A 27,448-nucleotide genomic window follows, 5' to 3' on the forward strand; every position below is an offset into this window, starting at 1 on the left:
CATTCAAGGCCAGGTTGGATGGGGCTTTGAGCAACCTATCTAGTGGAAGGTGTCCCTGCCCATGCCAGGGGGGTTGGAACTAGATGATCTTTAAGGTTCATTCCAACCCAAACCATTCCATGATCCTTTTCTGACAGCACAAGACTTACAACACAGCTGCTAATGTTTTACCTAAATTAAACCTGGTAATATAAGATGAAAGTCACATAAGCTTGTTTTACTCTGAGGGAGGCGCTTATACATTTTTTTTTCTCCATGTATCAATGATTTATTTGAAGTATCCCAGTCAAAAGACAGCTATCTACTTCATAGAAACAGAAATCAGACTAAAAAGCAGGTACAAAACCAACACTTATTTACAGTTAATTAAAAATAAAATGGTAGCTAGTAATGCTGACAAAGCATTTTTCCACATACCTTTCTGTTCTGTTTTAAATCTACTGAGAAACAGAAAAGGATCTCTTACTTGACAAGATAAAAGTATATTTAAACATACAGCACCACCATCTGCAGGGAGTTTTGGTTTTGTGGTTTTTTTTTTAATTTTTAAAAAAGTCCGTTAATACTTCGCAAGCTACAGCATATAGAAATTGGACAAAGGCAGGACAGCTGGCAGGCCAATCTTTTGATCCAACTTTGCATCAACGTATCACTATGTACAGAGACCGAGACTAACTGAAGAAAGTTATGGCTCAGTAGACAGACCCAAGTATTTCAAAACAGGAATCTGCAGTGGATGTATCTTAGTTCAGTGCTCTTAAAGGAGGCTTAGATTTGGGAAGAAACTGTTCTGTCATATCCTCTATTTTGTTCTTCTCCACTGTAGCTGCAGATTTGTTCTCTTTATCCTTTTTGTGACTCCTTTTGTGCTGGGATTTAAAGAAAATGCCCAATGTTAAGAGAACACAAAGAAATTAAAGACTACTTGCTCATGTACAATGCAGTATATAGTGTTCTGAGAAAAAAAAAAGTTGGTATAACTCCTGAAAAAGGTTCCCAATATTGCATTTACTAAAGAGATTTATTGTAGACATCTGGAAGTTCAGCAGCTATTTTTAAGGGATCCATGACAAGTAAATATACCTCCCACCCTCCCCAAGCCAAATCCAAGCCTAATATACCAGGGATTTACACACTGATACATTGGTAGAGCAAGAGGGTCTAAAGGAATAAAGTAAAAAAAAAAAACAACAACTAAAAAAACCAAAACACCAAACCCAAACCAGTGAAGAATGCTAGTATTTCCATCTGGCCTCTAAGAAGATACTCCACATCTCATTTCAACTTTTACATTAACACACATGTGTTTGTGTAGTAAATTATGACAACTTTTTTCATGCAGGATTATTTGCTGAGGATTTTTCTACTGTCTGTCCAGCTCATCAGAAATTTGCATTATTTATCTGCTGTTAACTGTTATCAGAATCTGCTGTTATTTTAGCTCAAGTTTAACAAAGCATATTCTACAGGGTTCAAAGAAGTTGTGAGACTACACTAAATGATAGTAGGTGACTTTAGACTACAACACTATTATGGAACAATAATTTTCCTTCACTCTTAAATATATAGCTGTTTGGAATATCTGTGGAAGTTACCTGGAAAAAGGGAATGCCCCCATTTGCGTGGCACCATATGTTTGTATCCACAAAGGATTTGTCACTAGCAAGGCTTTCACTGGATTCTTGCAACTCTTCCTCCTCTTCCAACAGGTCCTAAACGAGAAGTTTTCAGAAAAGCGTATTTAATGTCTGAGTTCCCTAGGTGAATGTACTAAGCATGATCAGGTCTATAAAAGACATGGCACTTCCATTTTGAAAAACAGAACTGAAAGTCTCTAAATTATTAACGTCTTCTCTTATTTTTCAAGAGACTGTTTTTGTCAAAAGCTCAGCACATGTGACCGAGTACCCTGTAAAACACAAAGGCTGCAACAACTCTGGGGTTCTAGTCAACTCTCCACAATGGCATGAAAAAACTGCTAAAGATGTGAACTCTTCAATGAAGAGCCTCATTTGCCATTCATACACATACCTGATCTGCATTATCCTCCACCTCCTTTGTCACACTGTTTAGCATAGCATCAAGCTTTAGTTGCTTTTCTCTTAATTGCTCCAGTAGAAGTTCCCGGGGTTCTGTTCTCACAAGTGTGACTGGATAGAAGTAGTCTCTTCTCTGTGGAGTTGTCCCTTTAATGAAGATTGTATACTAATGAAAGGCGCTATTAAACACGATCAGCATTTGCTTTAATTGCAGACCATCAATTTTACATTAACTCAATACAGAAGTCAAGCTTTGTTCAGTCGCCATTCTTTGCATGCACCTTAAAAAAGGTGTAAGGCTGCTAGTTATATTATGTCCCCATTAACCTTCACTTACGAATTCTGCAACTCAAATTGCTTTCTTTAAGACCATTCTGTCCCCGACCTACTTTAAATACCTGTTGGAATATCCACTTTAAGATCCTCTTGCAGGAAACCATTAACCTGAGTCAGTCCATGCTGTGCTTCCTCATTAAGTGCCAACTTCTGCTCCAGAAGTATCTCCTGATCAACCTTTACCTGATCAAGAAGGCCATTTAGTACCTTCTCCTCAGCAGCTTTTTGTCTACCAGTATGGTCAGCAATTTCAGCTATCGCTTTATCACAGTTTTCTTCATTTTTCTGAAAACAAAACAAAAAACCCAACAAAAACCACCAAGTTAACAGGAAAGCTAAGGTTATGGCCTCTTTTCTAAGGTGTGGTGCATGATTAGTAACATGACCTGAAACGAACAACTGAGAGACCTCAAATTGAGAGGTTTCAGTGCCAGTTTTACACTCTCATTTTGAGAACTATCTTCAGAAGAGAGTCAGTTTCAGCACCAGTTTTACACTCTCATTTCGAGAGCTATCTTCAGAAGAGAGTCAGTTTCTTAGAAAGTATGATCATTTTAGAAAGCTACTAATAAGAATAAAGATGATGCCATCTGGTTCAGATCAGACTCCTCATGCTTCTATGCACAACCCCACACAGAATTAGGATATTCAAGTGAAAGTGAAAATCCTACAAGTACTAGAAGCTTTATGCGTTTGTAGGGGAAAAGAAGGAAAACATGTATTTTTAGCCATTCCCATCGGAATGAAACTCCTGAAACATTCAGTAAGTATAACACACAGGGGTGTCTTGAGACAGCAAATGCTTTTAAGTCTTTCTTTCTGAAAGTTAGCAAAACGTTGGATTTGCCTGTTTCATTACCTATTAGAACAATAAAACAAGAAAGGTGGGAAGTGAAGTTTGCAATGGAAATTAAAAAAAAAAAGGAATTCTCAGGTAAGAGGCCAGAACTAGTAGATACTAAAGGAACACTTTCTCCCATAATGTTAATCCATCTGACCAGTAAAGTAATTTGCATCCTCCAGAACGTAGTCTGTATTTGATCATTGTGCAAATCTTCCAGGCACATCACTGGTAGATAAAGCTTTAGTATTAGAGATATATACTACCAAAAAGATGTAAAAAGCCCAAATTACAAATGGAAGTCAGCCACATGGGATTAATCAGGACACCCTTTTTTGAGGTTATTAGCATTTAATTTTAAAGTCTTCCTCTTAAATTAAGCTTCTGATTTCCTCTAATTGCATCTATTTAAGCTGAGTAATACAAGCCTGCTGTGATCAGAAAATCACAATTTTGTTCTGGCTATAAGTGAGAACTTCCCCCCCCTACAAATTCTACTGTTAAAGCCTGTCTCAAAATGTTGTATTAGACTCCAAGTGACTATAGGTACCTTTTGTAAACACTGAAGTTGCTGTTTCTCATAACTGAAGGACAGTAGCTGCTGATTGGTAAAGTCAACTATCTGAGCAGTTGTAAATTCAGCCCATTTATCAGTATCCTGAGACACATTTTTGAGATTGCTAAGAAGTTGTTGACAGTGATCAGTGGATTCTTCCAGCATCATCTTGTTTTCAGCATTTATGATCCTGAGCTCTTGAGAGAAATCATCCAGAGATGCAATAAATTTGCTGTGATTGGAATTTGTACTGCTGACTAAGTCTGTAGTTTTCCTGCAACAACATATTTGTACCAGTTCAGAGACTGAAAGGTGGATTTTAACACATTCTACATTTAGAAATACAAGACCAGAACCAGTGAAGTAGTGCAGTTCCATCAAACCAGTTATGCTGTTGCTCTGTTTAGTAAATTTACGAATTGCAGCACTTGGAGCAGTAGGTTTGTTAAACCCCCACCCTCCAAACAAAAACCACTCAACCAAACCCACAAACAAAAACCCAACAACTTTGACAAGACCTTAGTTATTCAGTCTGCAACTGAATGAAGCATGCTGCAATAGATACACTATTATACTTCAAGCTAAGCCTTTATGGTATGAAGTTCTGAAGTCCAGCCATACTGAAGGTCACTCATCAGCATATTGCTCCCCAAACCATGGTCTCTTATCTGCAATATGCTCAAGAGACAAGTTTGACTAAAAGCCTTGTAGGGCTACCTTTTACTCTGGGGAAACATGAACTATGATCTACATTCTGTGGCAGTACTCAGCGCTAACATACAGGTCTAGTCCAGAAGACTTTATAAGCATATAAATAAGAAGAGCATGTAATTTTGCAGTTTTATCTTGCATCAGCATACACCAAAAGTAGTCTGCTCCTTACAGGTGAACATTTTCTTGCACAGCAGTAATGGCAGTCTTCAAGCTTCCATTTTTTATGAGTACATTAGTTAAGTTCTTCTGAGTCTCCTGAGCAAACAGGTCAAGCTGGCTTTGCAGTGACAAAATTAATTCAGCTGTGCTCTATTAAGAAAAACAAGATACATTTCACTGTTATTCTGCACTTGTTAACATTCTTAAAGGGTACTTGAATGCCTTTATTTAAAAATGCAGCAAATAAAAGAGCTTTATCATTCTAAAGCTGAAGGTACAATTTTTGTGTAGAGAAGATAGAGGCGCTTTGCTTTTGAAAGTATATGTAAAGGAATATATACTGGACATGCTTAGAGCAAGGGTAAGTGTGGGGTTTTTTTGTTACCTTCCTACATAAAGCTTCTTAAAGCAGCCCAACAAAGGCTGAAAAGAATTAGGATCATCAAGTTACTGTCCTAACATTTCTTCTAAAGCAAGTATAACAGTTTAATGCTACAAAGAGTTTAAATCAAAGCAAGTAATCACACTTGGTGTTAGGATTTCTTTTTACTCTAAGGATACCTTTGTATGTGCCAACCTCGTCATTTCCACTTCCTCTTTTAAATTCTCACAATCATTCTGAAGCTGAGCAAAAACACTGGCTGTTTCTTCCCGTAATGTTTTCAGGGTGAGAGAAAGATCTCCAAAGAAGGTATCCATTTCCTTTTTATGACCCTCCATCTTTGAAAAAAGTTTTATTTGAAGTTAGATACTTATCTTTAGTTAAGAACTGGATACTTTTCCCTAGCAAAATTTATATAGAAACAAACTCTACCCCAAGAGAAACTGTCAAAGGCACTAATAAAGTATTGCGCATAAAAGGTGGAAAGTAACACCTAGAGCGATCTGAAGTTACAGGCTGGAATTTGGTGCAGGCTTTTCCAAACACAAAATTTGGCATGCGAGGTAGACAAAATAGGAACACACAGACAAGGTACTTCGTTAAGCCAAGAGCAAGAAGCAAGAGCTGGTAAGCCATGGACTATTTGCTGTCTAAGCCTGAAAACCAATAAAAAGCCTCTAGACAAGGGGAGTGGATTTCACATGAGTTGTAATTGACAAAGGGGAAATTTTTCAGTCAGAGCAACAGGAACAAGGATTTACTTTTGACAAAATGGAAAAAAAGGAATAAAAGAGTGAGGCTGCAGTTCTACATAAACATCATGAGATAGACTACAAGTAAAAATTGAAGCAAAGGAAATTTTTTTTTTTTTAAAAAGTGGAGCGTTGTCTGCACTTATGGTTATTGTTAACAAAATAAAGCATCACATTCCCCAGGAATCAAAGTGACTACAGAAAAAGTTTGGTATGACAGCAGGAGAAATTGGGAGTGATAAGACTTAAGTTGTTTATTTTAGATTTCTAAAATACAGGAGAGACTATATTAAGGATATTATCAAATGTTTGTTCTGTATAGCTTTAAGCATCCACATTTTACCATTCTGCTGTGGCATTTAGGTGAGCAGTTGTGCCAATACAGATAACAAGCAAATACACCACACTCGGAAGTGGAAATGAAGTCTGAAAGAAAGAGCTAAAAGGTAGAACTCATGGGACAGAATAAAAAAGAAAAGGCCAGACCAGAAGTGGAAACACTCTGACACACTACAGAAAAAACACCAAAGGGTTATCTGTAAATTAAATAAAATAGAAGAAGACAAGGTAAGAGACAAGTCACGTGCATTACCTTGTCCGCCACAGCAGAGTATTTCTTCATGTAACTCTGAAACCGACAGTTTAGCCCCAAGACAAATTCTACCATTGGTGTCAAGCTATTTAATGCTCTTCCTAATCCAGATTTATGTTCCTCCTAGGAACAGTGGTGAAAAAAAAATAAATGTAAAAGCAAAAGTAAAACAGGATATGACTGTTCCTTCATCTACATTTGTAAGAAACTATCCATACACATATCATGAACTCTGCTCTTACAGTATTTGTTATATAATACATTACAGCTTGTGGTGGTGACATGGGAGGGGAAGTGGGAAGGGACATAATCATGGCCAAGTGCTGAAGCAGAGACAGGTAGAGAGAACGTCAGAAGAAAACCCCTATACAATATTTGCAGAACCCTTTTTGATCAAGAAAAGTTTCATATATTTAAAGTAACATAAGAGTATGTAAATTTACTAACAATTAATCTCAGCAGCTCAGCTTTACAATTGAGTGACAGATTCTCATGTTGTGTTATTTTCTCAGACATGTGAGAAACTTCAGTAGACACCAATTCTTTAACAGATGCAAAAGATGCTGATACAACTGATGCAAGAATATTAGCTGCTGAAGAACTGGTAGACAGGAGGTCACCTACAAAAGAAGCCAAGAAGAGTTACAGGTTTTTTTTTTTCTTTTCTAAAAGTTCCACTGTAAGATAGGAACTCTTTTTATTGCTCATCACCTTATTGCCTCTTACAACACAAGAAGGCTGTTGATCATCCCAAATATATTATTACTGGTGCAACTGTAATCATTAAATTGCTGAAAATAAAGCCTCTTCCACTTAATAAAACAGATGCATTTTAGGAAACGGTCTTTGGTACTACTAGTTGCAAAAATTCAGGATGACATACCAATACAGGTTTTACACTTACCTATAAAATTTGTGTAAGATGTCAACATCTGTTGCTGCTTCAAACTGTTTTCACTAACTGAATCTTGTATTTTGTTGAACAAAGCATTCATTTGTCCTGCAAATGTATTTTGGACGACAGCATTGTGTTGATCAACAGCCTTCTTACGGTCCAGTTTTGCATGGAGACCAGATACATCTTTTGTAGTTTCTTCAACTGTACTAAGCAACTACAATTTTTTTAAGTTATTTTAGTCAGTCTTTAAACAAGAAGTCAAGCATACATAAGGAAAAGCAACTGCGGTTCTGAGTTAAAGGAGAATTTATCTCCCTAGAAAGATAGCTATTTCCCTTTACATCATCAAATTACAACTGTTCTTAATCCTGATGTTATGTCATTTATAGTCTTAGAACACAGGAAAAAGTCACATACTAGAGACCATTTGTTCTGACTTTGAAACTAAAGCATTAATAAAGGACATCCTCAGTACTTAAGGAGTTAAGATAACATTTATCACAGAACAGTAACTGAAAAAAAATTCCTGACCTCTTCAACTTTTTCTGAAAGATTTGGCAGTAAATACATTCTTTACTAGTACTCAAGCAACAGGTTTCCAGTACTAGTTCTGTGATAAATAATTTTGAATTCAAACGTATAGTGGATTCTTGGTTTTGTAGTCAGTGCAAATAACTTCTGTACCTATTTATCTCACACAAACACTCCACAACCCACATGCAAAAAAAAAAAAGGCATCCCCTCCCAACCTTACAGGAATCTGAGTAGAAGGAAATTTTCATGTTGACTAAAGATACAAGTTTCATCACTTTGCAGTTTAAATAGCAGGACACTCTCTCTCTTCCCACATCAAGTTTGTTTCGATAATTATGACCAATCTACAAACACATCAAAACCATACCCTAAAATATAGAGGTGACAGGGCAACAGTTTCCATTATTCACTCAGTGAGTGTAAATTATAGCACACATCTCTGCAAAGCTTTTTGCTATTTTTCTACCCCAGTTACATATAACTTACTCTTTTGTAGGGCCAGCCACAAGTTTCTAGTAAAGAAAACTACTTATTCTACAAAACAAGTCATGACAATAGATACTGCAAAGCACTGGAACTCTCATGACAAACTGGGCCTGAAGGTAGCTCCACGCTAACCAGTGTGTTTAGCAATCAACTGTCAATATTAGCACAGAGGAAGTCCTGCAATCTTAAGTAGCTTTTCATCATAATATAATTTACAGAGAGCACTAATCCTAGTTTTCCATCATGATTTAGCAACAATGATTTCCCTGAACAGCCCATGAAACTCCTAAACATGGGAAGCTACTGTTACAGTTAGGTACAAGAATTGTGACCAACCTTGCTAGCTGTGCCATGAAGTTTTTGTTCAGTGTCTTCCAAAACTGAAACCACATATTCTTCTTCAGCCAGATGAACCTTGGTTTCTTGCAGATCTTTTTGTGTTTCTTCCAGTTCTTTCTCCTTGACTTGCAGGTCTGTTTTACACTGTTCAAGTTCATTTTTACTAACTGTGAATAGTTCAGTGACCTAAAGTGGAAGACAAACATCAATAGGGCAACACTGCTTTTTATAAGTTCAACAGTCCCACTTCACATCTCTCAAATTATGCCACAATACCAGAAGGCAAGCTGTCATCTGCTAATGTAGTTTCAGCTGTAAGGCTCAGAGGTCTTAAACCTGGACTATAGATTTGTATAGTCTCTGTATTCACTGAAAATATCACAAACCACACCATTTTCACTGTAATAATCCTTGCTTCCCCACTCAAACCACAAGACCAAACAATTGTTACAGCACAAGAAAAAAAATCTCACTAAAACCTAAGCAGACAGAATGAAGAAGAGTCAGTAAAACTGACTACACAGAGTAGTTACATATTCCAGCAAATATCTGCATTTCTTCTAAAGACAAAGCTCCCATTTTATGTGTAATTTGTTAACGGAGGCTCATCACCTTCTCCTCTCCCCCCTCATTCTTTGTTCCTAAGCAGGTATCTGTCAACTGAAATGATACTATTTTACAAGCAGATTTTTGCTGAAAACCCAGCAAAGCAAATTAAAGGTAAAGTGGTAGATATTAAACCAGCTTTAAAAAAAATAAATATTGCATCCTGCAACTTCATATATATTTCAACTTCCTAACTTCAAGGATTAGGAAGCTCCCACTCTTGACTAATTAGGGAGCTTTAAGAACAAAAACTCTTCAGACCATTCTTTGTTTAAACTTTTTTTCCTCCTTACCCAAGATTTCTTTCATTTTTTGGCAGATTTAAGCCACAGTTGAGAAACATCACTTACTCTTTTCACTTCTTCCTCCATGATGCTGATTTTGTCAATATACTCTGCAATTTGTTCTTCCTGAACTGTCAGCTTTCCACTAAGGGCTCTCAAGCAAGGATTAAAACAAACAAACAAATTAGTTAAGTAAGAGCTGATTTCAAGATTATCTACTGGTTTTTATACCACATATTTAGTATTTTCAAAAAATAAGTATTGTTAACTTCTGTATGAAAAGCAGGTAATTTTCACTCAGTGCAGAAAGGATTTAAGACAATTTTCCATTGTAAACTTTCTGCATAAACTAGGCCTCTTACAAAGTAAAATAAACTATATCAAGTTTGCTCTCCTATATGCACTTCCACTGAAAGAAAGGCTGCATGGCATACATCTGCATCCTGGCTATGCTTATGGTAAGTTCCACATAAATAAGATCCTCAGGGCAAAGCTACTCTTTAGGCTTCTATCTGTGTAATAATTAATTTCTAAAGAACAAGTTGACGAGTCACTTAAATTCTCCTGACTATCTTCAATTTTCTGGTGTGAAAATAGATCTGAAAGCACTTCTGTGTAAGGATAGGTACCAGTATCTGGGGTTTGTTGTTAGTAATTTTAAAGACATTTTGAAGACATACTCATAATTTTCAAGGGAAATATAGACTCCATTTTTTTCTCGTGCAGCAGCAAGGTCTCGCTTCAGACGCTCAATCTCTTCAGTATATTCCTGCATAAAGAAACAATCATGTGTAAACCTGAAAATTTCTACTTTGCTTTCAAGATTTAGCTTAACAGATACTTCACAAAGATGGTGTTCTACACAAGTTTTGCATAAGCACAGGAGAAAAGCACTTCTGTTCCAAATGAGTTCAGTATAGCACCATTTAAATTCATACCACTGGATACATGTCGGCATTGAAACCTCCCATTTGAATCATACCTGGTTGCATGTAGCAGCTTACAATGGCAATCACAGCTGCTTTAGTAGCAGTCAGCTACTTTATATTGGCTCTTCTTTCATATTTACTGACAAGTTCAATTTAATTCAGGCACTTTCTAGGGAATGAAGCTGCTAATATAGCAAGTCCAGAAAAAAAAAAAATCCAGCGTCATTTAGTGGCTCTCCACTAACATGTAATCAGGTAATCCATACAGAGTCATAGCTAGTAGCAATACCCCTCTCTATCCAGCTTTAGTCTTAGCAAGTTTCAGCATCTGCAAAGTGACTAATGCTGTATCAATAGAGCAGCTTAGTTTGAAAGTGTTAGTTCAGTGATTAAAATCACCTCAGAAAAGCAGTGCTACTAGTTATAGCTTCTCCACAACTTCGTAATTCCTGCATAGCAAAAATTTTATTAACAGAATCAAACCTAACCTGTAACTTAATTTGTGAAGATATATGTCTAGCCTACCTTAATAAGAGCTTTTTTTGTTAGCTTCTGATTAACTTCAGGCTTGTTCATTATGTTCTTTGCTCTGTGGGCATATTCCAGTGTACTCAGTGTTTCCTATGATAAACAGATTTAACACTAGGTCAAGCTGAGGAGTTAACTCATATTTTTGTATCATTAGCAAAGTATATCTATTTTAGGAATAGATTTTCAGACTTAAATTTACTTCAAGATTCATAGATGCAGGAGAAACTGTGGCAATTATTGATGTTTTTGTTCGTCCTCCAAGAGAGTCTTGAAGGATTCTTGTGAGTTTAGATTCCCTGTATGGAATATGTGGGGCTCTTTCTACTAGAGCAGTAATAACTCTTCCTAGTGTCAGGAGAGACTGGTTGATATTTCCAGCTTCACGAGCTCTTCTGTCAACTGCCCCAGATCGACCAATGTTTTCACTTCCTGCAAGATCAACCTGAAAGACAAGAGGAAGGACATGCTTCTGTCTCAAACCACCCTAAAGAATGCTTGGCTCATAGCGTTGCAGAACACAACATAGCCGAACTAGCTTATGAGTTGTTCAGGAGACATTGGGGTGACAAATAGGACTGACATTTCTCAGAGTGACAAATATAGTTTATATCCCGTTATGAAAAACAATGATTTTTTTTCCCCCTTACCAGAAAAAAACCCACCTTAGATTCTCAAGAGAATAAGGTCAGATTATTCATACTTTTAAGAATATCAATGACATTTAGTTCAAATAACTTACCAAGTTTAGCTTCCCAATTTTAACAAGTTCTTCTCCATCTACTGTTGTTTCTTTCATATGGATGGTGATCGAAAACACAGAGTGAGAACGGCTATAAAAGAATTGAGTTTCAGACAGACATCCCATTAAAGCCAAATGATCTGCTTGCTACATGACACTGCTGCAAATTAGGCATCCATGCTCTTTTTAGGGAATACATTTGGCCCATTAATTGGGAATTACACATTTTCAATACGCAGTTATTCTACCAAGTATATTTTTGTGTGTATACATATGAATATGGTACTTAAAACCAGCGATGAAGCAACTGGATGATGTTTGTCTCATTCAATCCAGACAAATTTTATCTTATTTCAAGCAAAACCCGAGAGAAACACTTTGCTTTTGTTTACATTTGTGTGTTCTCAACTCACAGACATGTCAAGAAAACTGGCTTGTAGATTTTTTAGTCAATACACTAAGAACAGTTTTACAGAATGTGAGATTAAGAAATATAGTTTTCTTTATTCAGGCTAAGAAAATCAACAAGCAGCTGAATCCAGTGTTAAAAATTCAGAAGTTCAATTCAGTTTTCAATCTAAACAGTAGTACAGTTTAAGATGATTTTAGCTTGAGCTTAATACTTTAAAGGTTGGGTGTGGTTTTTTTTTTAAGTTTCAGATGAAATTAGTTCTGTGTTCAAATCTGTGGTAGCCAAATACCCATTCCCTTGTACCAGTAAACAAATGTGCTTAGTGTATCTTTAATTTAAAAGATGACATGGACAGGGTGTTCCTTGTTTATTGCAACACTGGATCACTACTTGTTCAGTGACATAGATATCATATCTGCAGTTCAAGAATGAGAAATCAGTAATAAACAATGATATTTTTGACCAAGGTGTCTCTACTACATTCCGACTACAAGCTGCAATCATATGAAGTAGCCTGCATTGCCATACAAAAACCTCTCAACCTTATCCCCAACTTCCACAATCCAGTTTGCAAGGTTTCAGAAGCTGGGGTTTGAAAAAGAGGGTCTTGTGTTGACCTGTAAAAACCAGATCTTAGCAGTGTTTTGAAATCCCAACTTCAGTAACAAAACCTAGTGTACCATTTTCTACTGAAAGGAAAGGATACTTGAAACTCCTACTTCAAATTTTTATTTGGTAAACAGGATTGGCAAAAAAACCCCACCCCCCAACTACCCATAACAGCTAGAACAAAGACAACCCACCTCACTAATACAGGTATATCAGCTAAACATCTTCCAAACTTGAAAGGACTACAGCCTTCTTTTTGAAGATGTACAATATCTACTGCAGAGAATATCGATCTCGTGCTAGTACGTACAACATATTTCAGTTATGTATCTGTCAGACTTCCATCTTTTGTTTCCATAGGCATAGACAGCTTTGAAAAAGTTAACTTCTTAACTTTGAGTAACAATTAAATTTCAATATCCTAGATGCCAGATTAAGAACATTCTGCTACTTGCATCTCAACTAGAGTTAGGTAGAATGCCAGGGCTACTGTTCCAACTAGACACTGCATATTAACAAGGGATATATTAATAACAAAGTATGCAAACTCTAAACAGGAGGGGAAGCTTATGTAAAAAGTCACGCAGAGAGAAACAGCGTGCCCATTTTTAAGATGAGACGCATTCAGATTTTATAGTGCACCTTCATACACCTATTAGAATCACCCCACAGGATGTGATAAGGAAGAAGTTCTAACTATGGCTTTCTAACCCACATTTGGCAACCTAAACTGCAATACACAATATCAAGATCATGCCAGGTTTGTGCTAGCTTTAACATCTTTTACTTCTTTGGTAAGATCCTGTTTAATAAAACAAGAACAAGAAGTTTCTGAAATGGGGAAGATTTGTACCTGGAATATGCATTCATGTAAGTAGCTGCAGTCGTTCTTTTTGCTGCACCCCTTTCCAGGATTTGGTAGACTTCATTTTTGTTGTGTACAGTTATTTCTTCCAAACCTTTAATAATTACACCCCTCTGTGAGAAAATAACGCATGCTTATTATCTCTCAATGATCCTGAAAGCCTTAAGATCACAAATTTTGGAAGACAGCACTAACCTTGTTTCGAGGGTCATCAAACATCTGCAGCTTTTCTCCAACATCAGGAGTAGGATTCAGAAGATCAAAAAGCTCCTCATTATAGATTTCCAAAAGAGAGACTTTCACTGAAAATTCAGTACCATTCTCTGAGAGTTTTTCAAATATTTGATGCAATGTACGGGGTATTATACCCGCTAGTGGATCCTGTAAATGAAAGCAAAGTATTTAATACATAAACGTACTAAAAGGGATTTCAGGGTGGGGAGTGGAATTTCAGCTAAATAGTCTGATTTGATATAAGCAAGAATACCTTGGATAAAGATCATCTTCCATATAAAGATCGCCAAGACTTGTATGATTGCATTAAAGATGTAAAGATTTGATTTTCATATAAATGAGTGAGACCATTTGCTAATTTACAAACATTTAAGGAAAGTCAGCTTCAGGATTTGAAAGGCATCAATTTAGGTTTTCTTTAGCCTTCTGCAATTTCTAACTTTGAACTACAGTACAGACAAGAGAAATCACATCAGTGAAAATATACCTCTTCCCAAGTATATTCCTCATTGGGCGACCGCTCCCCTTCCATTGTGAAGGTCTTACCAGTACCAGTTTGGCCATAACTGTGAGAATAAAAAATTAAAATGTAAACAAGAAACTAAAATTCAAATCAAATTTCCCAATAATAATTATTGGCTTACTTACGCAAACACTGTACAGTTGTAGCCCATAATAACTTCATCCAAAATGGGACACACAACACTCCGGTATACATCAATCTGCTTTGCCTGAGCTCCAAAAACCTGTTGAGGCAAAGACAACATATCCCATTTATCCATACAGTAATGTATGGCATCACACAGTAATCAGACCATATTAGAGAAATGTACTAGCTTGTTTCTAGAAGTCCCCAACTTGACAAGGCGTTACCATATCAAATGTGTAAGTCTTTCTTGATGTCTTATCTGCAACTCCTCCAGTGCGGACACTAACTTCCTTTCTTGCTTGATCACAGTCTACAACAGCATAGGAGCTTGCTTTACGTTCCGAGGCATTAAAAGGCCTAAAAAGACAGGAGTTAAGAATATCGGATTGATATCATTGCTAACAAGAACAAACTGACAAAGCAGTAATATGACTCAGTTTAAGGATCCAGAATAGTATAATTGGGTAAAAGGAACATAAAGCTTTTAATTTAATTTGTTTAATAATTGTTTAAGGAAAAACTGCCGCAATTTGGCAGTTTCCAGACCTTGTTTCTCCTTCCACCCACTGTGGGACAAGTCAAGTATCTACAGCTTTTACTTTGTTTACATATGTAGTTTTTAACAAGTCCATAAGCACTTTTAAGATCGTTTAGATGAGCGCACACAGCTAACTTGCACTAGAAAATGTTGTTCAGCTGCAGGGGGGTAGAAGATTAAACAGACCAAATAATTGTATAAATAAGAGCCTTCAAAAAAGGAAAAACTGATATGTGAAAGTTAAGGCAATACTGAATCAAACTAATTTTTAAAATTTCCTTTTTTATTTTTCATAAGCAATGAGGCCTACATGTTGCACTGATGACAAAATACTCTAAAGCACCAGAAATACTAATAGACCCTACTAATGGCAGAACAGTAGACAGCAATACCAGGACTTTTATAATGCTGATGTATTTGAATAGAATTTGTGAATAGAATTTAATAAGACGGACAAAACATTGGATTTCAGGAGAAAAGAAGTCCACATAGCTTTTTACTCTCAGTTTTAAGTTTAACAGAGGTGTAATAAAAGTTCAGAAACTTGATAGGGAGCATTTTGTTTCATCACGAATTTAACTTAAACCTGGTGCACACAATTTTCCTTGAAGGGACATTTGCAACAATTTCTTCCAAAAAGCATGGAAATGACCAGGGCTGAAGACTAAAAGCATGAAATGCTGCCTTATTACTTATTTAGTAGTGCTACTGCACTGAATGTCTATGCTACCTGTATAATTGACCTGAACAGGTAACTTGAAAATAGAACTTCTACAACCTTAGTAATCTTTAAAATATTTTGATGGTAGAGACACTTCAGATGCTGTCTCTTTAAATTATAATGTTAAAAAAACCAAAAAAACCCCACAAGTGCATGGCATCTCAAGTTTCCTGACTCTTGTGGCTAACATTTCTTCCTCAACATAGCACTGAGGCTGAAGTGTTAGATTCTGAACAGACCACTAGACACTTTGGTGCAAGACTGGCTGGTGACAACAGATGATCACTAAAATCTTGTTCACAGAGGCAAGTTACAGCTTTGGTTTTGTGACTTTTAAAATAGCAGGAGGGTGAACAAAGAATATATTCTCATCTGTAATGCTGTACCAGTGAACCAGTCAAACGCAGCAGCCTTATGATATGATAGCCCACAGCTGCGAAATTAGAGGAACAATTCAGCTAGGCTGGAGCATACATGCAGATCATCACCATGTGCCACTAGACAAGCAGCAACCTGGTATGCCATGGTGACACAAGTTCATCCCCTTAGGTATGAAGCATATTAACGTGTATATGAACAAAGCTAATACATGCATTTTGAGTTTCCAAATTTTTTTTTTTTTTAAAATGTTTTTGATAAGCTTGGACACGTCAGCTTTTGGAAGCAAATTAATGCAATTGCATCTATCTACCTATCTGTAAGATAAGGAAAACCTGACTGATGCAGAAGAAAAAGGAAAGGTGGAAGGAACATTCACTAGCTCAAACAGACCGAAGCTCTATTAAGAAAGAAAAGCTGTACAAGAGGCAAGAGCAAGGGTGAGCTAGAAAGTGTTTAGGCGTTAGAGACTAAATCTTGACATAGGACTTAGTCTATGAGTTGCAACAAAAGCAAAATACTACACCATGAACAATCCTGATGCTACTGTCACATCGAGTATTTTATTTATTTAAAATATACACTGATACTTAGTGAGGCTATTCCAGAACAATTGAGACTAATCAGATGAAAAAAGATTATTGCTCTTGACACAGTGTCAAACTCAAATTCTTCAATAAAGTTATTCTTCTTTTGCAATAGCCTTGATTTACAGCAACACTTTCACCAATCCCATAACATTTGTTTCAGCAGCTCTTTATCTGTGTTGCAAAAATAAGGGAAAATCACATTTAATTTCTATTTTTATTGTGCATCTGTAAAAGTAGAACTTCCAAGCCTGTTTGGAATTCCAGTATGATTGCAAAAGGCATTAATGATAATAATCATAATGTGTAAGCTAACATTTGCAGCTCTGGCTCAAAAAAGAAACCAAACCCCAAAAACTTTCAAAGTTATTCTGAACACTATTCTTAACCCATTAGCAGTATTACAGGTTTAACAAGCAACACTTTAAGAACATTTAAGATGCAGTATCAATAAGCAAGTCTTTAAAGTCACCTCAAAATTACAAAGAGAACCTAATTTTATGGTACATGAAATTTGTCATATCATACCAAAAAATAAATTAATCTTATCAGCCAATGCAGTTGATCATCATTAATTAAGAAGCTGACTCCCATAGCTTTTCCTCTGAATTCGGAGTCTGCATCACTGAAGTTACACGAAAGATATGCAAAAGTGGGTGCAGCAAAAATTTTATTAGCTGCTACATCATAGCGGCTTCCCACAGAAGCCCATAAAAGATAAAAATTCAGTTCGTTTTTTTTGTGTCTTGAATATCAGTCGTACTAACTCTCATCTAGCTCTTCTTAGCCTTCCTACATAGATTCACACTGGGTGTACCGAACCAAGTCAGGAAATTGCAACTTTTTGCCTTTTTAAGCTGTAAGAAATTATTCACAGCAGCGGTAATTTTGCGGAAGTGCCGATTATCTCCGCTGGCTAGAGGGGTCCGCCACACAGCGCGAACAATTAATGCCTCGGACAGGCATCCTAAAGCGCAGTAACGAGCGCCGTTCGGATGCAACGGCGGGCTCTTGAACAGCGATATACGCGGAGAGGCGTCACGCAGTTCCCTTTCCCCAGAGCCGCCGAGTAGCAGCTGGGCAGAGCCGCGGCTCTCCGAAGGCCCCTGCTGCGGGCCGACCTCCAACGCTTGCCCGGGGCGGGGAAGGCCTCCGCGCCTACCTGCACCGCACCACCACCTGGATGTTCTTGCCCTTCTCCTCCTTCTTAGCGCCACCGCTGCCCTGGAAGCTGAGGGAAGCCATGGCGGAGTCTCGGCGCGAAACCTGCCGGGGGGAGAGAGACGAAGCGCTGACCGCCTTCGCTCCGTGGCGCCTGGGGCCCAGAGCAACCGTCCGCCGCTCGCCTCAGCCGCCGCCGCCGCCCGCTCCGCCACCGACTTTGAATCACGCACCGCCCCCCGGCCCAGCCAATCAGCGGGAGCCCGCGGGGCACCATGGGACCGATGTTCAAATTTCGGTGGCGACGCACACGCACGGCGGAAGCGCCGCCGCCGCCCCCCCGTCCCGCTGTGAGCGCACTGCACGCTGGGGGCTGTAGTGCCCGGCCGGTCGCTATCACGTGACCGAGCAACGGCGGGGCGGGCGGCGGAGGCGGCACCGCCCCCGGCAGCTCGAGCCGCCCGGCAGAGCGGGCAGCGCGGTGAAGGGAATTAGACCGGACGGGTCGCGGGATGACGGATCCCGCGGTCACGGCGTCCGAGCTGGTCGCCTGAGGCCCGCTGCTGCCCAGCGCGCGCAGGCCGCACCGCTGCAGACCTTCTACCTGACGCCAAACTCGAACCTGCCGTGCCGCAGTGGTTTTGCCGCCACTACCGCGCGCGCTCACGAGGGGGCGGCAGGGAAACCCACCGCCGCCTCCGCAGCGGCCGCCGAACGGCCGCGGGTGCGAGGGCATCCGGGCGTCCCACCGTCCTTCGGGATTCAGAGCGCTGTCCGAACGGCGGATTCGTCACCCGGTGCGGAAGGAGACAATCATCATGCGCTGAGGAGAGGCGTTGTTTATTGCATATTTGCGCGAAGATGGGTGCTAGGCGGTAATTCCACAAAGCTAGCACACCCTGCAGTTAAACAAGCAAGCGATTTATACTCACCCACTTAGTTTCCAAAGTCCTTCCCCCAAATCATTATTGGTAGTCACTTACTTGCCACCATTTCTATTCGGCTAAGGTTTTCTCCGCTTCAAATTAAAAGTACAGTGTTCTTTTGCTCTACAGCCCGTGCTCAAGGAGTGTAGGGGGGGAGCAGGTCTTCTAGGTCTTGAATTGAGTCGGTGGTCGCCATCTCCCCCCGCCGCCTTACTTTTCCCCAAGTTCATGCTTCTTTGGCAATCATCTGGCCTCTGGTGCCTTCTGGGGCAGGATGTTTCCTTTTCATCAGTCTTTAGTTCCTTCTTCGAGGGTGTAGTCCTGCATCGTTTACACAAAGTAACCGGGCCTACACAGTGAAACTATTGAGTACTGGTCCTCCCTAAAGGACAGCGCATTGCGTTTAACCCTAAATTGAGCAGTACCACCACAGTTAGGCTGTAAGTCAAACACATGACTACATTCCTCATGTAATCTTCCCTCACAGGTCAAGCCCTCTGGCCATACATTCTTCTATCCCCACTGGCTCTCCAGTTAGACCACGTTTTCTTTAAATGTCACGTTCAAAATTAGAGAACACCAAGCCAATGCCCGAGGGAGCGGAAGCATTACTTTGCCCATTTAAAAAAACAGAAAATACCATATTTCTGTGCACACGGCAGGGCACAGTGTTCACTGTTCCCAGCAGGGCACCTCGCCGTCCCCTTGGTCAGTGGTGCCCTTCTGCAGTTTGCCACGCGGCCACGCGTTTGCAGCAGAACTGCCAGGCCAGGCAGGTTCTATCCCCCATCTGTGCACTTTGCTTCACCGGCCCTGCCTGCAGAGCTCCGCTCTGGTCCCTCTGTGCGTTGTGCATGCTTTAACTCAGGTTGGTCTGCAGTGCAATTCATCAACATCACTCTGAATTCTACACCTAACTTTTGACATGTGTACAGGCTGGTATTGCCTGCTCAATTACTGGGAAAATCCTATGTCAGAATGAAAATAAATAGTTAAAGGCTCAGGACAAAGCACCGCAGGTGCAACGCATCCGTCCTTTTGTTTTGAAACTAGATCATGTGAACCACTCACCAAGTACAAGTTTGCATCCTCTCACTAGCAGTTTAATTTATGTCACCCTAGCTCCCCTGTGAGAGCTTCCTTCGAGAAGGTATTAAAAGCTTTGCGAGGTGGAGGTCTACGCCAGGATAACAGCCCTTGTGGGTACAGGGGACGAAGCAGATGTTAGAGATTTAACTGGTCTGACATGCTTTGTTCTCAACAAATCCGCACTGGCTCCTACAGACTGTCATACTGTCATCTACCTGTTATGGCCTACAGTGCTACAGTGTTTTGCTGTTGTTGTTCTAGGGCCTTCCCAGTTGCTGAAATTCGGGTTACCCATCTATAATTTTGCAGGTGTCCCCCCGCCCCCTCCCCTTTTTTTTCTAAGTCGGCTGCTTTGAAACTTACACCACCTCCATGAGTTCTTAAAGTTAATAACAAATGAGTCCTAACCCATAATGCTTGCAGTAATTTTTCTGACAGTGACATGAAGCAGCATCACATTATGCTCCTCTACCATTTATCTCAAAAGTTAGAACAATGTCAGAACCAATCAATCTTATACTAGGCATGAAGAATAGGATCTGAGAAATACACATTATTTTTATAGAAAAGGACATGAAGTGTTGGATTCCTAGTCTGCTCTGAGCAGAAATTGATTCAGAAAACATTAGCATTCAACAAATTTGTCTGCCATTCTAAATACAGACTGATGATGAGACGGGACAAGAGCTATGAAATCTTTATAGTGATTAATAACAATTTTCATTGCCAGCCTTTCTGAGCAAGTACTTTCCGTTTGCTCCATATAAGACTTTACTGGTTGTATGCCACTGAAAACAATACAATCTTAAAAGTATATATAACATATAAATATATTACATGAAAAGAAAAATACTTTGCAAGGACAGACATTTGGAAGTTAGTAACTGCCAGATAAATTACTGCCCTACAACATTAATTTTTAACCTTTTGGCCTCAAACCTAGAAAAAAGGCAATGATTCTGTAGACAAAACTTGAAACAAAACACTTAAAATTTATATGCATAGACAACTAGGGAATCTGTATTTTCTAACAGTCTTAGGGCTTAACTTTCCAACCAAAATGAGTTTGGTGGGTTGATATTACTAAGACGTGCTGGTTTTTTTTCCTCTAATGAAACACTAAAAATCACAATACTACATTTTATTTCAGTTAAGTGAAGATTTAACCAAGTGGGAAAATTAATATAAGATAAAAGCAATATCCATTGCAAACATATTGAGACCACCTTTATTCTTACTTGCTTTTTGTATTCCATATATGCTAAGAGCAAAAATAATTTGTACAGACAATTGTGTAGGAGCTACTGCTAGACTGAAAAGTCAAATACAGGTATGCGAATATATTGAATCTTTACCATTTGCTCTATACACTCCTTCATATGGATCGTACAAAAGAAGGCAGCAATGGAACACAAGAAGTCTTTTCTTCCCATTTCTGGCAGTTTGTTCTTTCCTAGTATGAAAGTGTAACTTGCATTAGTCAGAATTTTGCTCAAAATATAAACGTCTCTCACAAACATGAAAGAAAAGAAGAGATCATGCAAACCTGCATTTAAACAAGAGAAATCTATTTATTTACTGGGAGTTGAATCTAGCTGATAGCTACCTTTGCCATAGCTGTGGTAAGTGGAAAACATGTACTTCTGGTAATGGAGTTAACTTAAAAAATGCATACAGTTTAATAGCTGCAGCTCTGTTTTACAAGGTCAATATATAGCATAGGTCATATATTTTCTTAGACTAGATAGAGCCTAAAGATACTAATACACTATAACCTCAGTAACAGGGAGCTAGCATTTCACAAGCAATAAATATGAGAAAAAAGAAACAATACTTAGGGTAGGCTTAACAGTGGTTTGGAGAATGACCTTTAAGAAGGCATGTACATCATCTGTGACAAATACTTTTTTTTTTTTTTTTTTAGAGAGAGACAAAAACATTACAGAAAAATATATATTAATACACACAACTGCCAGCGTAATGACTTCGGTAGAGATTACTAATCCCCACTTACTGATCCAAAAGGACAATTTTTCACTAAAGCTTGCCAGTAAGAAATCATTGTATTATAGTGATATTAATAGGCAATGCATGTCTCAAAAAAAAAAAAAAAAAATTAGTGTTTTCCTAGGATTTATATCAGATGACCTGGGTAATTATAGGTATGGAGGCCTGACAAATAGTACAATTGTTGTCAGTAAACATGATTAGCTAAGAAAGGTTATAATAATGGAGAGATATAATTAATACAAATTATAAGTTTGGATGAGACTTCTTCAAGGCTTAGTAACACCTGTTTTGATTACCAACATGCTACACAGTGTATGAGCGGTACTGAACATGTGGAGAGTTTAATATTATCAGTGACATAGGAAAAATTTACTGATTAATTGCATATTCACATTAAAGGGGAGATGACCTGCACCTCAGATAAACATAAAGCAATTTCTAAGCCTTTGAACAGCCTGTCCAGTTGGTCAGTAATATTCTAAAGTCTGTGTTGTCCACATACAGAAAATTAAACAATAAGGACTCACACAGCCTGTACTGGTATATTCTCAGCTGAGGACAGGGGTCTCCTTCAGTCAATGTAACAGGATAATTATTTCACCGTTAAAAATGAAAGATATGATGCAATAAAATAACTACTTTAATGTTAAAAATTAAGGACTCAATGCATACATAGCATGATTAAAAACAGAATTGGTTTCAACTAACCAGGGAAAATACACAGAATAAAGGATCTCTTTTTTCTTCATGTGTGCCAGATCACTGTCCAACAGAGACACAGATGGTAGCAATTTTACATCTTTTTATAGTTATAGTCACCATAATAAAAAATTAACACCACACGTAGGGGGGTGTATGCATTTGCGTAATTAACTCACAGTAAAGCTAATAATTTTCAATATGCTTACCTATTTTCAGTTAAGGCATGCAGCTGAATGACATCCTTTACATAAAAAGAAAAGAAAGAATGAATGGGAAAATTGGAAACATATAGACTTGATAGGACTCACTGAAGTCAGCAGGAAATGTCTCCTTGGTTTCTCACTATCTTTTGACTTTAATATTTTAAAATATAATTAATTCAGTATTTTTATACTGAGAGCAGTCAACAGGCGATCTTTTTTCATATATGCCTTGTCATGAAATCACCACTATTTATTTTGGACTGGAAATAACAATCATATGCTTTTTTCAGCCTGAGGCCAGTTTGCTACAAAGCCCTTTTATATACAATTACAATTTGAATTTAATCCAGAATTTTAGCTTGGTGGAAAATATGCTTGTATTAGAAGCATATCAAGACTGTACTTAAGAGTTTTACACTTGCTGCCTCTTAGCTTTCAAGAGGAATATAAAATACTGGCTTTATTCTAAATTAGTTGTAACCTGCTTACTCTGAGGATCACTTTCCCCGCACTGTACAGTTATGTCACATATCCTGAAGAGGGATTTCCACACTGCTACTCCATAAAGCTTCTTCATGGGAATTTTTGAATCATTTTCACACTTACTCTAAACCATACTTAAGTTCATTTGATATTTTGGACAACACCGGTTCTTCCACTAGGGCAGGTGAAGAAGGCAGGACTGAAAGCGCCAATTGTCTTCGAGCAATTAAAGTTTCATGGAGAAGAAATCTTAGTTGCTGGACTACACTGAGAAAGGAATTTTACTGTAAGGCCTCTTTACTTTTGCTGATGGTGTCGTATTAAAAATATCTTTAAAACATGGAAAAGATATCCAAAACACCAGATGAGTGTAATTTTGGGCAGTATAAACTGAAATAGGCAAGGGTTAGAATATAAGAACACAATCTGCTCTGACTAAACATCAGTGCCATTGAACAGCCGCTAAATAAGCTTACAGTGGATAAAATAGGTGTAAAGTACAGTAGGTGTGACCTCTATTGCACACCTCTGCTGCAACAGTTAGATGCATGAGGAGGTGTGATACTTCATCACCACAGCTCAGAAGCAGAAGCACTTGCTTTAAATGCAACTATTAGCAGACCACCACAGTTTTGCTGGTGCAGTCTACTTCGCTTTCCCAGGAGTGCCCCTGTGTATATCCTAGGCAAGATCTACAGGGAAAGGCAGGATTTATCAGAGCAGCTAAATATACATCAGGCCAGCATTAGCTAAATATATACATTCGGCTACATTAGGTTAGCAAACTTTGTCAGGACCTGAAAAACGAATACACTGCCTGAAACTCTGTATACTTTTATAGCTTTCACCCCTACATGATAACTGATACAACATGCCTACAACCTGTGTTAACAATAAAGGCAGAAGCATTTCTACTATACACCCAATCGATGAAAGCGACATCAATTCACAACCTCTTAATTCCCCAGTTGCTTCAGAGAGGGAAGAGATAGATCATGAAGAGGCACTCATCTGGCAGTCTGCTTTCTGCCAGACACAACGGCACTACCCTCTCTAATGAACTGGCAATGGCATGGAAGTAAGATTTAAGATCTTACCATTTATCCTGTCCTCTTTCCCTCCGGCCTGGTCTTCACTTTTACATACACCAGGAAATAGAAAAAAACCCAACCAACCAAACAAAACCCCCCAGACTGCCTCAAACTAGAATCCCATGAGGACAAAGATATCCTTCATTTTCACAGGAGTTAACATATTGTGTTAAAGTTAGGCTCCCACACAGTTCTAAATCCAACCAGTTAATTTAGGTGAAAACTACCAACTGCCTCGCTCCAACCAGGATTAGTTAACTTGAGAGACAGTTCTGTGTCTAAACTGAGGCCAGAAGTGTGGGTGTACTTGATGCAGACATGAATGTTTTAAACTGGGTAGCTCAGGTATTGGTAAGAGCGTCTCTATAGCAGCACAGACCTCAGTGGAAACCAGCAGCTGAATGTCTACCCAAATTCCCTGACAGATTTTGTTGACCATATGGAGCAGCGTGCTGCCACTTCTAACAGCTAATTTGACCAAAGCTGACTAGTTTGAAGCCACTTCCGATACATCTTCAGTCCCATCTCTAGGTACATAAATAACCATACCGAACTTGTCAGGTCACCTCTTTCTACCTTTTTATGACAGGAGGAGGGTTCTGTGAACTTCCAGCAGGGAGATACCACCTGTAATAAAAGACAAGCAGTGGGGAAGCTAAAATCAGGCATTAAATGTTGCACATTAAGTTTTTCCCGTTATCTTTTTTTTTTTTAGTGTTGAGAAATAAGACATAGGAAAATGATACATCTGAAGCACGTATATTACTAGAACTGCAAACAGTGGGGTTTTCTGGGGTGGTTTGGGTGTTTTTTTGTATTTTGCCTAGAAAGGAATTAAAGCAGCCAGCCGCAACCACGACCTTCCCACAGGGAAATCTACGAAATACAAACCAAATACATGGAATTACAACAGAAGTTCAACCTCATGCAGCATTTACACCTCGTAAACCCATCCTGCAAGGGTGCCCGAAGCAGCGGTGCCGCAGACCTCCCGCGGCGGGTGAGCGGCGGCGAGCGGACTCCCGAGGGAGAGCTCCCGCGGGTAAATTCTCTCCCCAGGGCGAGGGAAGATTTTGACACCCGCTGCACTGGGAGATCTGAAATCTCTGCCACTCAGGACGGCACCGCACCCACTGTACTCAAATTACGAGGCGTCTAATTACCTTTTGTCTTGGCTTTCGCCGGCAGGGACGCGGAGCGCGGCCACCAGGAAGCGGGCGGGCCGCTCCCTCCGCGCCGGGCCGCAACGCGGTGCCTTCGCGGGCGCAGCCCAGCCCCGCGACGCGGCGGGGCCGCCCCGGTGCCCTTCTCGCCGCAACCCCGTCCGCCTCCGCCGGGCGCGGCTCCCCCCCCCCCCCCCCGCCGCGACGAGTGTCGCCCCGGCTCCCCGCCCAGCCACCCACCCCCTCCACCGCCTCCGCCTCCTCCCAGAGGCCCCCCTGCCCCCTCCCCAGCCACAGCCGCAGCCCCGGCCCTCCCGGCAGCAGAGGCAGCCTCCCGCACCCTCAGGTACGGGCTCCGCTAGGCCGGGCGCGGTGGCGGCGGCCCCGCCGGGCGAGGAGGGCGGACGGGACCCCGAGGGCGCCGGGGAGGGATTGGCCAGGCGGCGAGGGGAGGCGGGCGGAGAAGATGGCGCCGCCGCCGGCCGCGGCGCCGAGGAGCGGCGCGTGCTGAGGCGAGCGGAGCCGGGCCGGGGCTGGGCAGGCAGCGGGGAGAGGCCGGGGGCTGGCGGCGGGGCCAGGATATGCGGCAGCGGCTGCTTCCTGCGCTGAGGCGGGCTCTGCTGGGCTCAGCGCGCCCCTGGGCCGCCCCGGCCTCCCGTTTTTTCCCTCTGTGCCGGCGGCGCAGCTTTCCCGGGTACGGTGCGTGTGCGGCGGGGGCCGGGGCGGGCGGGCCGGGGCAGGCCCCCGTGTCCCGGCACCGTGAGGTCGGAGGTCCGCTCCTGTGCCTCGCTGCGTCGCGTAAGAGGTGGCGGCGCGGCCGGTGGCGGGGGCACCTTGTGCGCCCAGGGGAGTGCCCGCCCTGCCCCGAGTGCGGCTTCACCGCCGGGGTCTGTGGGGGAGCCAGGGGAGCTCGGCCCACGGCCGCGCAAACGCGGGGCTGGCGGCGAAGCCCTCTGGGGGGAAGCGGGGGGGGGAGCCGGGGGCGGCGGGCCCGCGTGTGCCGGGGAGGCCTGCGTCCTGTCCTGCCCGCCCCCGGCAGGGCCTGCCCGGGAGAGCCCGGTGTGCGGCGGGGCTGCCGCGCTCGTGTGTCTCCAGCTGCACCTCCGTTGACAAAGCGGGCTCGGTCATCAGCCGTACGGCTATGGCGCGGCTTTAGTTGCCCGGTGGGCTTGCTTTGTTGGTGTGTCGTCGTGTCGTCCTCCCCCCCCCCCCCCCCAAAAAAAAAGAACAAAAACCCAAACAACGGAATTTTCATGTTGCTTAACTTGCCATGTCTTTCTAAGCCATAAATATTTAAAAAATTGCTTACATTCTTTAAAAAGAAACTGCTATCAGAGTTACACAAAGTTGACGGGAGCAGCCTCTCCAGCTTGTGACGAGCTGTCTAGTACTGGCATTGTGTGGGTCTTGGCTTTGTGTGTGTGTGTGTGTTACCAGTTCCAGCAGAGACAGTAAGTAACCTCGATCGAGAGAGGAGCGGGCGGGAGGCTGGCATGGCTCACTTTAGGGGCAAATTAAACTGCGTAACAACTCGGCAAAGTTTTTTCAGGAAGGGAGCTGGGTAAGGGAAAGAGGCTAAGTTGTTTTCTTTCTTTCTTTAACACTGTATCTGTTATCTTAATAGCAAAACCTATATTTAACACTGCAAAACTAAGAGACGTCAAAAGTAGCATGTTTCGGGAGAAAAAAAGTGAGTTATGATGACTCATGCTGTCAATGCTTGTGTGTCAAAATTCGGATGCACCGTTACTGTTCGTAATTGCTAGGTATGCTTTAGTATTGTAAAGGTAATCCACAATGTATATTCGGAGCCAATGTTTTTCTCAGGCTGTAGTTTCTCCTGCTGGATTACTCCTCTTTAAGCATGTGAATATATGCAGTATTTGGACTTAATTTTATATATGTGAGTA

General features: G+C 40.6%; 2 protein-coding genes across 8 annotated transcripts in view; one reads left to right on the plus strand and one right to left on the minus strand.

Moving 5' to 3' along the window:
• Positions 1-242: 242 nt before the first annotated feature.
• On the minus strand, positions 243-25,695 carry KIF11 (kinesin family member 11). Of its 4 annotated transcripts, XM_069796650.1 has the most exons (25): positions 25,539-25,695; positions 24,952-25,002; positions 18,621-22,839; positions 17,873-17,976; positions 14,711-14,843; positions 14,486-14,583; positions 14,325-14,403; positions 13,799-13,984; positions 13,592-13,716; positions 11,718-11,808; positions 11,178-11,420; positions 10,973-11,068; positions 10,199-10,287; positions 9,585-9,672; positions 8,626-8,814; positions 7,276-7,483; positions 6,819-6,991; positions 6,372-6,494; positions 5,207-5,365; positions 4,656-4,795; positions 3,767-4,046; positions 2,438-2,660; positions 2,032-2,186; positions 1,596-1,712; positions 243-869 (listed from the first exon to the last, which is right to left on the minus strand). In XM_069796650.1, exons 4-25 carry the CDS (start codon positions 17,953-17,955, stop codon positions 744-746), a joined length of 3,204 nt encoding a protein of 1,067 aa, XP_069652751.1. In that variant the 5' UTR covers positions 17,956-17,976; positions 18,621-22,839; positions 24,952-25,002; positions 25,539-25,695; the 3' UTR covers positions 243-743. The 4 variants fall into 4 exon arrangements, with proteins under 4 accessions (XP_069652751.1, XP_069652750.1, XP_069652749.1 ...); XM_069796649.1 differs by having other exon boundaries at positions 18,804-25,002; XM_069796648.1 differs by lacking the exon at positions 25,539-25,695 and having other exon boundaries at positions 18,621-25,210.
• A 60-nt stretch (positions 25,696-25,755) lies between these two features.
• IDE (insulin degrading enzyme) overlaps positions 25,756-27,448 on the plus strand; it is a 70,497-nt gene continuing 68,804 nt past the window's right edge. Inside the window, exon 1 of one of the 4 annotated variants that reach the window (XM_069796655.1) lies at positions 25,756-25,884. Coding sequence is in view for 2 of the 4 variants with exons in the window: in XM_069796654.1 (XP_069652755.1) it covers positions 26,120-26,232 (113 nt within the window). In the remaining 2 variants the exon portion in view is untranslated. Of the gene's footprint in view, positions 25,885-25,990; positions 26,238-27,448 lie in introns of those variants that run through there. The other 3 variants (XM_069796654.1, XM_069796653.1, XM_069796656.1) reach the window with 3 other exon arrangements.

The sequence above is a fragment of the Haliaeetus albicilla genome, chromosome 11 (assembly GCF_947461875.1).
Source record: "Haliaeetus albicilla chromosome 11, bHalAlb1.1, whole genome shotgun sequence".
In the NCBI taxonomy this organism is placed as follows: domain Eukaryota; kingdom Metazoa; phylum Chordata; class Aves; order Accipitriformes; family Accipitridae; genus Haliaeetus; species Haliaeetus albicilla.